Consider the following 14,734-nt stretch of genomic DNA (forward strand, 5'->3'; position numbering starts at 1 on the left):
TGCTGTCCAGGGGCGCAGGGCAGTCAGGCCTCTCCCGGGCAACATGGATCCTTTTTCACGTCCCATCTGTGCCATCCCAAGCGCCCAGACCTCTATTTCCTTGTCAGCGAGTTGGGGACAATGGCCCCCACCTCGCAGGGCTTCTGGGAGGATTAAGGGACTGTGCTAAGTCCTGCAGTGCAAAAGGCTTCCGCACAAACTGGGCCCCACCTGATCTCCCTCATTTGCTCTGCGCTCGGCTCTCAGCCAAGCCTAGGGCATCGTTTCCCCTCTCCCCTGCTTCCCACCCTTTATCCTAACCCGGAAGGGGATAATACCCCACATATTGTTATTGATTTTTAAAAATTATTTTTATTTGAAAGGCAGAGAGAGAGAGAGAGAGAGAGAGAGGTCTTCCATCCGCTGGTTCACTCCCCAATTGTCCGCAACAGCCGGAGTTGTGCCAATCTGAAGCCAGAAGCCAGGAGCCTCCTCTGGGTTTCCCACACGGGTGCAGGGGCCCAAGCACTTGGGCCATCTTCCACTGCTTTCCCAGGCCACAGCAGAGAGCTGGATCGAAAGTGGAGCAGCTGGACTCAAACCAGTGCCCATATAGGATGCTGGCACCACGGGAGGTGGCTTTTACTTGCTGAGCCACAGCACCAGCCCCTTGATTATTTTTTAAAGGGTGTTCGCTAGCATTTTTGACAAGTAGCTTAAGACTTCACAATCGCTGGCGCCACTGCAGCGCATTAGCCCTTGTCCTGGACAGACGCACAGAACATCCTCTGTGACTTGTGCCACTGTTCTCCAGACTGGACTCTTACAAGTGCATTGGTGGGTAAGAGCACGTGAGTACGGGTGGCCCTGCCCAGCTGCTCTCCCAAAGGCCCTTCCAGGTTAACAGCCACCAATAATGCACGGATGTGCCCGTTTCCCCACACCTGCAGGGGAGCCCGTGGAAGAGGAGGGCTTGGAGGCTGTCACAGACACACTGTCCTGCCCTGCCCCTCAGCACTCACACCAAGCATGCCCAGAGGCCCTTCTGCAGGTGCCCGAGGTACAGCGCCTGCTGGGTTTCTTGGGGTCTGAGCCCTAGAGGAGGCAGGGCGTGTGCGATTCTGTGGCCGGAATGAGACACCCGGGGTGTGGCCGTCCACAGTGGCTTGCCTTCACAGGGACAGAGGACTCAGCGAGTGGAGCTTCAGCGGCACGGTCCGGGGAGGAAGTACAGGTCTGCTGGGGGCTTCGCCGAGAACTAGAGATTCAAACAAAGGGAGAAAAGTAGTGTATGGAGAGGGAACTCAGTGCCTGCCCTGCAAGCTGAACCGTGCGCGCCCCGGAGGCGGTAGTTCCGCAGTCACCAGCAGGTGGCGCCCCTCCCCTGAGCAGGGCGAGCCGGCAGCGCCAGAGACCGCAAGGCCAAGGAGATGAGGCTTGTTCACCCTCAAGGTCCTGGTGTGTGGGGTGGGCGGAGTCTCTGCTCTCCCCTGGGCCACACTTCATTTCTTCACACAGGGGCAGTGAGACTTGGATCTACCTCCATTTCACCCACCGAACCACAGGGTGATCTCCAGGCCTTGTTATAAAACACCCCCCAACTGCTTGGAGGAACCCCCAACACTGAGTCCGGCCACCCAACACACAGCAAACTGATCTCCGACACTCGGGCGTGGAAACAAACAGGGCTTTGCAAGCACAGAGCAGGGAGTCAGGCAGCTACGGCTCAAGTTCCACGAGATTAAAGCCTGGCTGAGCAGCTCACGAGCGGCTCACACGTGGGCCCCTGGTTGGTCTGCAGCGTGCGTGGCCTTAAGATGCATTCGCAGGAGGCCGTGGGATGCCAGGGTCCCGAGCGGTGGCTTGCCTGCTGCTCCTATGTGCTTTGCAAAGTCCCTGTCCAGCAGCTGGCCTTGCGGGTTTCAAAGCCCCTCAAAGAAGCAGGGATCGCTGTTGTACCAGACGGCTTCACCTGTCTTCCTCCGCAGGCACTTACCGAGCACCTACTGTGTGCCAGGCCTGGGGTAGCAGAGCCGACCGCCAGGTCAGGGCGCAGGCGGTGCCCGCAGAGGAGCCTGTGCACAGAGCACCTCCATGAAGGGGGCTGCAGGGGGCGCTGTGGAGGGCACCGCGGCTTTGGGTCCCCGACCAAGGTCCTGTGATTATTAAGATTGGCCCAGGTTTCAGGTGGTAGCTCTGAGTCCAGCTCTCAGCCTGTGCCCTTAGCCAGGGCCTCCTGCAGGCTCCAGGCCCCCAGTTCAAAGCACCTGCCGGGATTATCCAATCACCTCTCTGCGGCTCAACTGAGGTCAGAAAGGCCCACAGAGGCGTGTCTGGCTCGGGGCTGCAGAGCCAGGCCCAACGCCCCGACCCAGGACTCGCTCCCTCCCAACGCCATCTGGACCAGAGGTCTGCCTCTCCCTACCGCAAAGCCTCCCACTTACAAAAATATTTATTTATTTGAGGGGTACAGATACCAACAGAGAGGGAGAGACCAAAAAAAAAAGTCTTTCATCTGCTGGTTCACTCCCCAAATGTCCACAACGGCCGGACTGCGCCGATCCGAAGCCAGGAGCTTCTTCCGGTCTCCCACGCAGGTGCAGGTGCCCAAGCACTTGGGCCATCTTCTTCTACTGCTTTCCCAGGCCACAGCAGAGAGTGGGATCGGAAGAGGAGCAGCCGGGATTCGAACAGGCATCCATATGGGATGCCGGGGCCGCAGGCGGAGACAGCCTACTATGCCACAGTGAGTCCCCCACCAGCTTCCCCCGACCCGCAGGTCGGATCCAACACCACCAGGCTCTGCGGGCTCCACCCCGAGGAGCAGGCCGTGCAGGGGGGACGCGCGCGCTCGGCGGACCGCCAGGCTGGACCGCACAGGCTCGGCCGGCTGGGAGGAGAACCGGGCGGCTCCCGACGCGCGCGCGGGGCGGCGCCCGCAGCATCCTCGCGTCCTGCTCCGTCCGGGTCCCGCCCGGCGGGCGCTCGGCGCGCGCGGGGGCGCGCACGCAGGCGGCCGGGGGCGCGCGGGCGCCCGGGGACGCGCACGGGCCGGTCTCTGCCCTAATGCGGCGGCTGGCGGCGAGAGGCGCTGCAGGCGACGCGGGCGGAGTGGCGGCGCCGGCCGTGGACCGCTCGGACTGCGCCCGGGGCCGGAGCCCGAGACCGCGGAGGTAGGTGGGCGCCGACAGCGGGCCGGGCTGGAGCCGCGCGCGGGACTGGGAGGCCCACCCGGCGACACCCCCGAGTCCCCGCCCTCCTCCGCCCGCCCCCTCCCCCTCCGCGACAGCCGGGGGCCTCCCGCCGCTGCACCCTGTCACCTGCCAGCGACCCCCATCCTGCTCCCAACCTGCGCACCCCAACACCCTTCCCGGGGCCTCGGCCGCATCCCCTCCCCCTTCCTGCATCCCCACCGGCGGACCCCTTTGCTCTCTGTGCCCGCCTCATCTTTATATCCCTGGTTCTCTCGCCCCCCACCCCTTGTTACCCAGCCCTCCTATTTTTCTGGCCCTGCACGCTGGCCCCGCTCGCGCCCGCCCGGGTTCACACCGTCACTCACTGTGCCTGTCTGTGTTTAGCTCTCAGTGTCTATGTCACCCAGCGCCCCTCTGCACCCACCCTAGCCGCTGTCCTGCGGCCTCTGGGTTTCCTCCGGCCCCCGGGTCGTCCCTCCCGTGCCCTGGTCGCCCTTGGCTGCCGGCCGGCCTGCTGCCCCTGCCCCTGCCCCTCCTGGTGCTGCGTGCCCTGGGAGGCCTGGGGCCTTCAGCCCTGCACTGGCTGCTGTGGTTGGAATCCACTTAAACTGACCTCTGCAGGCCTGACCCTGCTCATGGCTCAGGGGTGCGCGATGCTGGGGTCCGTGGGCCTCTGGCACGTTCCTTTCCGGCCACCTACCCTCTCCTCTAGTTCTTCAGGTTTCCTAGATGGACCGTCTGGGGGTTAGGGGTGCTAAGCAGTGGGGGGCTAAGATGGCAAGGGGCAGCGTCCATGGGCACAGCTGGGCGGGCTCATCCTGGACTTGTGCTGAGCAGAAGAGGAGGGGCCCCGTGAGCAGCCCTGCCGGAGGGCTGGAGCCCTTTGGGTTGTAGAAGGGATTCTCCCCCCCCCCCCTCCTCGGCGGCGGTGGCGGGGGCTGCTGGGAGGGTGGCCCCCGGCTGGGGCTGAGAGCGGGCGGAATGCTGAATCACCAGGCTCTGTCCCCAGGGCAGCCCCTCCTGTCCTGAGCCAGGTGTGACTTCCACTTCCTTCCGTGGCATCTGCATGGGCAGTGCGTGTGTGTGCGTGTGCCGTGCAGAGATGCCTCCACCCTCAGTCTGGAGGAGTGGAAGACAATGCCCCTTTCTCCCTGGCCCCAGGGCCTGCTGTGTCTCCTGTACCCTTGGCACTGTGCTGAGCCCGGCTGGGCCCTGTCAGCTCCCTGGCAAAGCAAGGGCAGGCCACAGGGCCTTGACACCTGGCTGGGCCGGAGTGACCTGTTTGTATGGGGCCCAGGCCACAGCCAGACGGGGTCAGAACCCCAAGCACTCCAAGGTTGAGTAGAAGCCCAGGGAAAATGTGTGTGGAGAGTGGGAGTCTCTGGGATGACAGGCCAGACCGCTGTGGGGGTGGGGGTGGGAGGGCAGGGAAGGCCCTCCTGGGTGTGGGGGGAGGGGTCGGGCACAGAGGAGGGGGCAGGGGCGACACTGCAGGCAGAGTAGGGGGAGGGTCTGCCGTGCATCTGATCCATCCCACCTTTTGTCTCCACTGAGCTGGCGCTTCTGGGGGAGTAATTTCTCTCCCTTGTCTCTGGGTTCTGCTGAGGATATGTGCAGAGAGAGAGAGAAGGAAAGAATCTCACCTCCAGCCCCAGGAGTGCCGTTTGCCACTAAGGATGGCAGCCCAGTTCCTGTCTGGGGGACCTCAGCTAAAACCCAGAGGCGTCACCCGGTGCAGTCCCGTCCCTGCCAGACTCCCGCACTTGAGAAATCTGGCTGGGCTCAGTCCGCTCATGCGCGGTCACTCGGACCTGGCCTTGGGCAGCGCCCACCATGGGGACGTGGGGCCAGGGCGCTGGCGGCCCCCTGCCCGTCGCTCTCCTCTACCCCCTCCCCAGCGCGAGCCGGCGGCGGGGTGGGAAGCTTCCCCTGGCGTTCTGAGCGCTGCCAGTTTTTCCTGGTGCCGGGAGGAGGCATCACCTGCAGCCGATGCTGAAAGCTGATTGGGTGGAGGCTCTGACGTCGAAACGCTTGCTTGGGGCTCAGGTTAAGCAGGGGATTCTGACAACAACAGACGTCTCCCGTCTCTGGTCTCCGTCTCCCCGTCTCCGTGCCTTGCTGGGCGTCAGAGAGGCAGCAGGGAGAGGAACCAAGGCACGCGTGGATCTGGGGCAGCACCGCCTGTCTCTTGCGGGGACTGCTGCTTTCCGGGGCCAGTGAGGAGGTGGCTGAGGTCTGGGGCTTGGGTTCTGGCTATGGCAGCCAGAGGAGGGTCCTATTTCTGCAGTGACCTCGGGGCGGGACCCCAGGGTTGCCCGCCCCGGGCCCCACCCCCACCCCAGGGCACTGCTCTCTTCCCTCCAGCTCCTCTGGAGGCCTGAGCACGCTGAAGTCTGAGGCCGTCCTAGAAGTGGGGATGTCTTTAGGAAAAGAAATTCTTGGGAAATCGGAAAGGGGGGTGCACGGAGCAGTTCAGTTCTGGGTCTGTTGGGCTTGGAGCGGTGCTGCAGGTGGCGAGGAGGGGCCGGGGGTTGGGGGGGGGGACTTGAGGCTGGCTACTGCTCGGCTCATCTCACAGGTGTTCACAAACTGCGTGGCCGCTCTGCTCGGGCTGTGATCACACAAGACAGAGCGCGGGCGTCCAGACAGGAAGCTGGGACAGCGGTATCTTTAATTCCAGCGGCGTCAGCTCCTGAAGAGGGCTTGGTTGCTGCTGTCAGAGAGCAGCCGCTCAGGGCTGACCCTGAATTCACCGTCGGGGGTGGGGGTGAACCTCAAGGTGTTGTCACCTCCCGAGCCCGAGGGGAGAGGAGGCATGAGCTGGGGACAGTGGAACCCTGCATGGTGCGGCTGCAGCCTGGAGCCCGGTGGTGGTGGGCAACTCTGGGTTGAGTTTGAGACTTTTTTCTGTTTAAGATTCATTCATTTATTTTGAAAGTCAGAGCTACACAGAGAGATCTTCCATTCGCTGGTTCATTCCCCAGCTGGCCGCCACAGCCAGGACTGGGCTAGGCTGAAGCCAGGAGTTTCATCCCAGTCTCCCACAGGGGTGGCAGAGGCCCAAGCACTTGGCCCATCCTCCGCTGCTTTTCCCAGACAGGGAGCTGGATTGCAAGTGGAGCAGCCGGGACACAAACCGATGCCCAAATGGGATACTGGCTTTGCACGTGGTGGCTTTAGCTGCTACGCCACAGTGCTGGCCCCTTCTTAACTCTTTCTGTCCAGTCTCCTAATCACTTGTGTTTGGGATATGCCTAGAATGTAAGGAAAAAGCCCTTGGGTGCCCTCAGGGAGATCCCAGTCTGATGGGGGAGTAGCAGGTGCAGGCACAGGGCCATGCACAGAACCAAGGGAGGACCAACGCCGTGAGCCCTGGTGTGTGGGAGAGGCTCCTGGGCTCAGGGAAGGTGGGAAGCAGGTGGGAGGCATCAGAGAAGCCCAGGTAAGGGAGGCTGATGATGCGATCCTCGGGAGTCCCACACTGAATACAAACACCCGGCCGGTGCCGCGGCTCACTAGGCTAATCCTCCACCTTGCGGCGCCGGCACCCCGGGTTCTAGTCCTGGTCGGGGCGCCAGATTCTGTCCCGGTCGCTCCTCTTCCAGGCCAGCTCTCTGCTGTGGCCAGGGAGTGCAGTGAAGGATGGCCCAAGTGCTTGGGCCCTGCGCCCCATGGGAGACCAGGATAAGTACCTGGCTCCTGCCATCGGATCAGTGTAGTGCGCCGGCCGCAGCGCGCCAGCCGCGGCGGCCATTGGAGGGTGAACCAATGGCAAAGGAAGACCTTTCTCTCTGTCTCTCTCTCTCACTGTCCACTCTGCCTGTCAAAAAAAAAAAAAAAAAAAAAAAAAAAGAATACAAACACCCGCAGCTGGACCGAGACGAGAGCCTGAGGACAGGGACTCCCAGCTGCATCCGTCCGAGCGGCCCGTCTGCCCCACACGCCTGATCCCTTCATTTCCTTAGTGTACCCTGAGCCTTTGAACCTGTGTCGAGAACTGCCAGGTGCTGGGCATGTACGTTGGAGAGACAGACGTGAAAACAAATGAACGCTCAGCACAAGCAGTGCTGTACTGGAGGTTGGGTGGGTTCCTGGCATTGTAGGGGCCTGGCCGAGGGCTCACAGTGGGCAGCAGGGCCTGGCGTGCTGGCACCAGCTGTTTGGATAGACCCTTGCTGTGGTTAGACCAGCTTGATGGCAAACCATTTGGGCATTTTCTCAATATACCCAGCTAGAGCCAGGCCTCTTCCCAAGGACGGACGGACGGACGCTGGCTGCGTATGGCCTGGTCCCCAGGACCGCAGGGGCCGGCTCTGGGCGCCAGGGGCTGTGCTGAGTCGGCACTTGGGCAGCTTTGCTGACCAGGGCATTGTCAGAGCGTGCCAGCCGGCTTGAGACGCTCCAGCCTTCCTCCTTTCGTTATGTCTTGAGGCAAGCCAAGAAAAATAGAAGAGGCATAATAGCAGTCTTCATTATCAAGTGCTTCCCGCGTGCCTTCTAAGGCACTTTGTATGCATTTAATCATTTACTCATTCTATCAGCGGGGTGGGTGGGGCTGGTGTGGTGGTGCAGCAGGTTAAACCTCCACCTGCAGCGCCAGCATCCCGTGCGGCACTGCTTTCACTCCTGGCTGCTTTGCTTCTGCGCCATCTCCCTGCTGGTGCACGTGGGAAAGCACTGGAGGATGGCCCAGCTTTCGTGGGAGACCCAGAGGGCGTTCCAGGCTCCTGGCTTTGGCTTGACCCAGCCCTGGCTGTCATGGCTGTTTGAAGAGGGAACCAGCAGATGGAAGATATCCCCATCCCCGTCTGTAACTCCGCCTTTCAAATGAATAAAATAAATGTTTTTAAAATTTTCAAAAGAGGGATCTGTAGGTCCTGGCTTTACAAATCAACAGGCTCAGAGAGGTCCCTTGGTTAAGATGATGGAACAGGGGCGTGGCAGGGCTCGGATTTAAACCTGTGTGTGTCTGATTTCAGAGCCCATTCTCTTCTCCTGTATATTGCACTGGGTTCACGCTGACCCTGGTGAGAAAATACAGACTTGCGATGCCGTATCCCTGCGATGCCGTATCCCGGTGCACAGGGCTCACTGGGAACTCTGTTGGAAGGGCTCAGTTAGATGCGTGTTTGAGTTCCTGCTCTGCCCTCTGGAAGACAGAACCAGAGAACGTGCTTCCTGCTTTCTCATAGTGGCAGTAGGAGGCAGGCACGTGAGACACCTCAGGGGCAACGGGAGCCTGGGGTGAGGGCTCTGCCGTGGTCTCAGAGCCTGGGCGGTCGCATTCCGGAGGAGCAGCGGCATCGTGGGAACGGCTTGGCCTTGGCGGTCAGACAGACCCAGGTTCAAAGCCTGCTGCTTCCACCGGCTAGCAGAGGAGCTGTGTGCAGCTGTAAAATGGGGGTGTTGAGGTGACTCCTATAGAGCTGTTGCTGGGGTGAACTGGGGGGGTGGAGGGCACAGAGCCCCTGCTGTTCCTGGTCGTGGTGAAGACTGGGTAGACGGCAGAGAGGACCTGCCAGGTGTGCAAGCAGAATCTTGGTGGGCTCAGGGCTTCTGTTCCGACGCCATCACTGACAGTGACCACGGCTTTCCTCCACTGCAAACCGGGAGATGGCCGCTGGTTCTTGTCCCAGAAGCCGTGTCTTTGGGATTTGTCACTGATTGGTTTCTTGTCTCGGCTGTGCACGCTGGAGTGCTAGGGCCCCGTGGGGTCAGCCCCTGGGCTGTGGTCCTCCCTCCCCGGGCAGAACACCTGCCTTCTCCTTCTTCACCTGCCCCTCCTCGCTCTTCCTCTCCTGGGCTGGCCCAGTCCTGCCAGAGGCCTCCCAGGCAGCCGGGCGCCTCGTCTTTATGATGCTAATAGTGTTGTTAATTTTTCTGAGATGCAGTAAGAAAGCCCCAATCTGTTCTAATGAATTTAATTAGAGAGGGGCTTGGAGGGCTTCAGAACCTCTTACCAGGATCGCAGTAAACAGAGTTAACGAGATAAACAGCCAGGGATCAGTGGCTCAGGGCCTGGAGGGGAGGAGTTCTCACTCAGGCCTGGCACCCACCGCTGGTGGAGGGCTGTGTGGGCCCTTGTCCTCCAAGTGGGTTCCCCTGTGGTCTGTTTCCGCCTGCCCCACCCAGCCCCACATACTTAGCCCTGTGCCTGGTTCTGCCCCGGGGTGGCCGGTGAACTTCCTGAGGTCCCACCACCCTCGTCATCATCTGTCCTTTATCCAGCACCTGCCGTTGGAATAACGCAGAGCTTACGAGATCAAAAGGCCACGAGAGGTCCATGCTCAAATATAGGGAGCGCTTGGCTGATGCCTCGCCGTGAGTGCTGGGAGGTCGATGGATGGTGACGCTGAGCTTGGGTGACTGGGAAAAGCCTCTTGCAAAAGTGGAAGTGACTTCGAGGTGACTCTTGAGAAGCCACGGCTTGAAGACTTAACCAGGGCTGCGGGGGCAGAGCAGGGGGAAGGGCAGCACTGTGCAGAGGGTCTTCTAGGGAAGAATCGAGGCCCGGCTTGGGCTGGGTGCGCGTGTGGGGGGTGTGTCTGCAGTCGTATAAGGAGACGCCATCATTAGTGGTTGTGCTGGGGTCTCCCGCTTTGCTTCCCTGAGCCCCCAGGATGGAGCCTGTGGCCTTCCTGATGGGCCAGCTCTCCTGGGTCCTGCTCAGGCCTGGGGCGGGTGACCAGATAGTTTTGTGCCCAGATCTTGTGATTTTTCTGGGATGAGAGTGAATGCCTGGCAAGGACTTCCCGGTGGTGAGAGTTCCCCCTTCCTTCTGATGCTGGCCAGTTTGCTCTGGCACAGGCGTTTTTACGAGTATTTAGTGGGACCTTGCGTTGCAGGGTGAGTGAGTTTCCTAACCCTTCTCTGTGTGTGTTGCTGTGTTTTCTTGAGTGTGTGCATTGCACAAAGGCGTACTTGTGTGTGTGCTGCACTCTGGAACCCGACTAGATTTTGGCTCCGGTCTGATCTTCACTTTGCACTGTGAAGCCAGGAAACATTTCTGGCCCTTAATTTCTTGTTGTGCAGGAGAAATGACCTGCACATCTGGTTGTGTGTGGGTCTGTACGCTGAGCGTATGGAGAACAGGGTTAGGGGGCAGTAACGGTGACCTGAAGATTTACGAGTGCTCCTGTGACTGTTACACTTGACATGGTTTGTTCTGAGGCATCGTCCGTGTTTGCACCTCCTGTTATATCCATAGTCTGTCGGGGCTTGTGCGTGATCAGTAATGCAGTTGGGGCACTGCTGACCTCGGAGGAGTTCACATGTGAGACACTGCTGCTGTGCCGGCGTCATAATGCCCATTGTGTGGTGTCTCTCCACACGTTGCACGTGACACGTTCTGCACCAAGGAAAGGGACTCGGGGGCCCCAGGCGATTTTCCGATTTTCCTGTGCTGATGTAGGCAAGGGCAGAAACCAGATCTCTCTGCCCATCCTCGCCCACAGTGGAGCTGGAGCCTTTGGAACTCATGTTGGGAGCAAAGCCAGGATCCCTGGCTGACCCTCGTCCTGGACTCTGCCTTGGTTTTTCTCAAATATTCATTGCATCTGCAGTTACCCACTAAAGCCCTACTGCGTGCACAGCACCCATGTAGGTGGCAACTTGTTGTGAGAGAATCCTCAGTGCATAGACTGCTGGAAGTGTTGTAGGCCAGGATCCTGATGTTACTGACCAGAAACTGAGACCCGGAGGGCGGTGTGGCTTGCTTGTGGCTGGCTGGCAGCTGGCAGATCTAGTTCTTCTGCAGACTGTGCACACTGGCCCACCAGGAACTTTTTTTTTTTTTTTTTTGACAGGCAGAGTGGACAGTGAGAGAGAGAGACAGGGAGAAAGGTCTTCCTTTGCTGTTGGTTCACCCTCCAATGGCCGCCGCGGCTGGCGCACCACGCTGATCCGATGGCAGGAGCCAGGTGCTTCTCCTGGTCTCCCATGTGGATGCAGGGCCCAAGCACTTGGGCCATCCTCCACTGCACTCCCTGGCCACAGCAGAGAGCTGGCCTGGAAGAGGGGCAACCAGGACAGAATCCGGAGCCCCGACCAGGACTAGAACCTGGTGTGCTGGCGCCGAAAGGCAGAGGATTAGCCTAGTGAGCCGCGGCACCAGCCCCACCAGGAACTTTGTAAACTGCCTGTGAACCCAGCAGTCGTGCAAGGTGGCAGTAATTAAGTTCCCTAAAGCATGGTCTAACTCTACGTGCTCTGAGATTCGACGTAACAGAAGAAACCAATGCAGACTAGAATCCTTTGGAAAGGTTTTTTTTTTTTTTTTAAATATTTATCTTGTTTATTAGAGAGTGAAGAGAGGAGAGAGGGGAGCGATATCTTCATCTACTGGTTCACTCCCCAAATGCCAGCCAGGCCAAAGACAGGAGCCAAGGCCACAGTACAGGTCTCCTGCGTGCGTGTCAGGGACCCAACTACTTGAACCATCACTGCTGCCTCCCAGGGTAGCAGGGAGCTGGAATCAGGAGCAGAGCCGGGACGTGAGCCCAGGCACTCCGATATGGGAGGTGGGTATTCCAGGTTGCATTGTAACTGCCCCATGGGAAGGGTTTGAAGAGGGGTGGGAGCTGATTTGGGCCTCTAGAGGTGGGTGGGGTTTAGATAGGCAAAGAGGAAGATGAAGGTGGAGGAAGGGAGCAGCTGGCGTGGCAGGCGCCGTGAGCTGGCCCAGCTGCAGCCGTGGCGGTGCAGCTGCGGGGCACAGCGGGGAATCCCGACTTCCTGCTGAGGTCTTGGTACTTTCCCTTATTGCTGCTGAGAGCACTTGGGCTTCTTAGCCGAGCCGGCTCTTGCTCTTAAGACGAGGCTGTGGTGTTAGCAGAGGAGTGCGGGCAGCCCCTCGGTGGCGCCCAGCGGTTCCTGAGGTTCCCCTGAAGGGGCTGGGGACGGGAAGTGCTGACAGGGAGCCTGTCGCTGTCCAGCGTGCTGACCCGCCTTCCGAAGGCTTTTTCTGCCCGGTGAAGCCAGGTTACAAAGTATGACGGGACTTCAAAAAGCTCGTGGGAGCTGGAATGAAAATGTACGTTTATTTTGGTGCAAAAATGTTTCTAGCCCATACATAGATTTTTCATAATCTGTATTTTCCACAAGCATTTTGAAGAACCCCTCATCTGCATGGATTTCAGACTTTTTGCACCAAAGTAAACTTTTGTTTCTGTTTCCCATGAACTCTCTGCAGTCCCTTCGTGATGCCAGGAAGTGCTTGGAACCTCCTGGAGGAACCTGGAGACCAGCTCGGGCCAGGACACAGCAGCATGTGGGCTTTCTGGCAGGAGATGGCTGGCATCTGATTTCACAGCCTTTGCGATGAGAGCAAAGGCACTGTCCACTCATGCAAGAGGGACCACGTGTGTACACAGATGTGTGCCGGGGGACCTGTCACTCATGCAAGAGGGACTGTGTGTACGCAGATGTGTGCTGGTGACCTGTCACTCATGCAAGAGGGACCACATGTGTACACAGATGTGTGCCAGGTGATCTGTCACTCATGCAAGAGGGACTGTGTGTACGCAGATGTGTGCTGGTGACCTGTCACTCATGCAGCAGGGACCGTGTGTACATGGATGTGTGCCAGGTGACCTGTCACTTATGCAGGAGGTACCATGTGTACACAGATGTGTGCCAGGTGACCTGTCACTTATGCAGGAGGTACCATGTGTACACAGATGTGTGCCAGGTGACCTGTCACTCATGCAGGAGGGACTGTATGTACACAGATGTGTGCCGGGTGACCTGTCCGTATGCAGGAGGGACCACGTGTGTACACAGATGTGTGCTGGTGACCTGTCACTTATGCAGGAGGGACACATGTGTACACAGATTCATACCAGGGGATGTGTTTGGTGGATCCGTGTGTTTTGTCTAAGAGTCAGGGTTTTCGTGAGAACCCAACCAGGTTGCTTGTTCCACTGGGACGAGGCCCTGCCTCCACTCTGCACTCCACAGAGCACCTGAAGCCCCTGCTGGGAGCTGGGAGGGAGCAGTGGAGTTCTGAGAGGCCCCTGCGCATGCGTCGGGTGAAACATCAGACGCTTCAGATTAGGGGCTGGCACGGTGGTGCAGTGGGTTAAGCTGCTGCCTGTGACACCAGCATCCCGTGTGATCACTGGTTCGAGCCTGGCCATTCCACCTCCCATCAGCTCCCTGCTAATGCTCCTGGGAAAGCAGTGGAAGATGCCCAAGTACGTGGACCTCTGCACCCATGTGGGAGACCCAGATGGAGTTCCAGACTCCTGGCTTTGGCTTGGTCCAACCCCAGCCATTGTGGCCATTTGGGGAGTGAACCAGCAGGTGGAAGATGTATCTCTCTCTTTTCTTTCTTTCTCTGACTCTCTCTCTGTAACTCTGCCTTTCAAATGAATAAAAAAATCTTAAAAAATAAGAAAATCAGAATTAAGTGCTTTGCAACAGAACTCTCTGAGATGATGGAAATATATCCATGTCCTCGCAGTCTGGTGCCACAGCCACTACAGTGAGCACTTAGAATGGGGCTAGTGGGACTGAGAGTTGAGTTCTGGGTGAGATGTAGGTGTAAGTAGCCACATGGGGCTGGCTGGTGGCTGCTGTGCTGGCCTGCACAGCTCTGTGGGCAGAGCCCTTGACTCAGCCACTCGCCCTTGCTTGCTGGCAGGCCACAGCCGAACCTCCCAGAGGGAAGTGGACCTCTGAATGGTGGTAACTTTGACACAAGACCGGAGGGAGCCTGGTGCTGAATCCCACTTGCAGTTGGGTCTGGCGGTGCGTTCTACCCGGCCTGGTGTTCACAGGGAGCGTAACCATCCACAAGGTGCTGAAGTTTTTGTTCAAGGGCAGAGAGAGAAAGCCTCCTAGGATGCTAGTGGGGTCCCAGGGACCTGCTCCGGGGTGTTATGGAGCCTCAGATGGGTAAAGCCATGAAGTGGTTCCAGCCTGGAAACCCGGCCCCAGGGTGAGCCGGGTACAGGTGGTGCACTGTTGGGCCCGTGCTTGTGGGTGTCCAGTAGAGTTCCTGGTTTCTACCCATCTCCCATTCAAAGTCCAAATGCCTTTGTTTGGTAAGGTTTATTTTATTTGAAAGGCAGAGTGACCGGCGGGGTGGCGGGGGGTGGGGGGATTGATTGATTTTCCATCTGCTGCTTCACTTCCCACTTGGCCACAGCAGCAGGGGCTGGGCCAGGCTGAAGTCAAGAACCTGGAACTCTGTCTGGGTCTCCCATGTGGGTGCAGGGACCCAAGCACGTGGGCCATCTTCTACTGCTTTCCCAGGCACATTAGGAGGGAGCTGGATGGGAAGTGGAGCAGCCAGGACTGGAAGTGGAGCTCATACGAATAGCAGATTAACTTGCTGTGCCACAATGCCAGCTCCACAAGTCTAGGTGTCTCTCTTCCTGTGTACCTGGTATAGTGGACAGTGCCACAATGGGGGTGTGGGTGACTGGCAGCAATACCATGGTGGGGGTGCGGAAGTGCTTAGAAATGGCAATCACTGGGTGAATAATAATAATAATCCGTAGGAAGAGCGGAGCAGGTTTCCGTGGTGTTGGCACGTGCCACGGCCTAGAGACCTGCCC

The 14,734-nt window shown here is 59.0% G+C and overlaps 1 protein-coding gene across 3 annotated transcripts in view; it reads left to right on the forward strand.

The window, feature by feature from the left end:
- The first annotated feature begins 2,990 nt into the window (after positions 1–2,990).
- NFASC (neurofascin) overlaps positions 2,991–14,734 on the forward strand; it is a 180,995-nt gene continuing 169,251 nt past the window's right edge. Inside the window, exon 1 of one of the 3 annotated variants that reach the window (XM_070055159.2) lies at positions 2,991–3,152. In XM_070055159.2, coding sequence (XP_069911260.1) covers positions 3,046–3,152 — 107 coding nt within the window. In that variant the 5' untranslated portion in view covers positions 2,991–3,045. The remainder of the gene's footprint in view (positions 3,153–14,734) is intronic. The other 2 variants (XM_089312095.1, XM_070055168.2) reach the window with 2 other exon arrangements.

This window comes from Oryctolagus cuniculus, chromosome 13 (genome assembly GCF_051225735.1).
Source record: "Oryctolagus cuniculus isolate XC-2025 breed Fujian yellow rabbit chromosome 13, ASM5122573v1, whole genome shotgun sequence".
NCBI lineage: Eukaryota > Metazoa > Chordata > Mammalia > Lagomorpha > Leporidae > Oryctolagus > Oryctolagus cuniculus.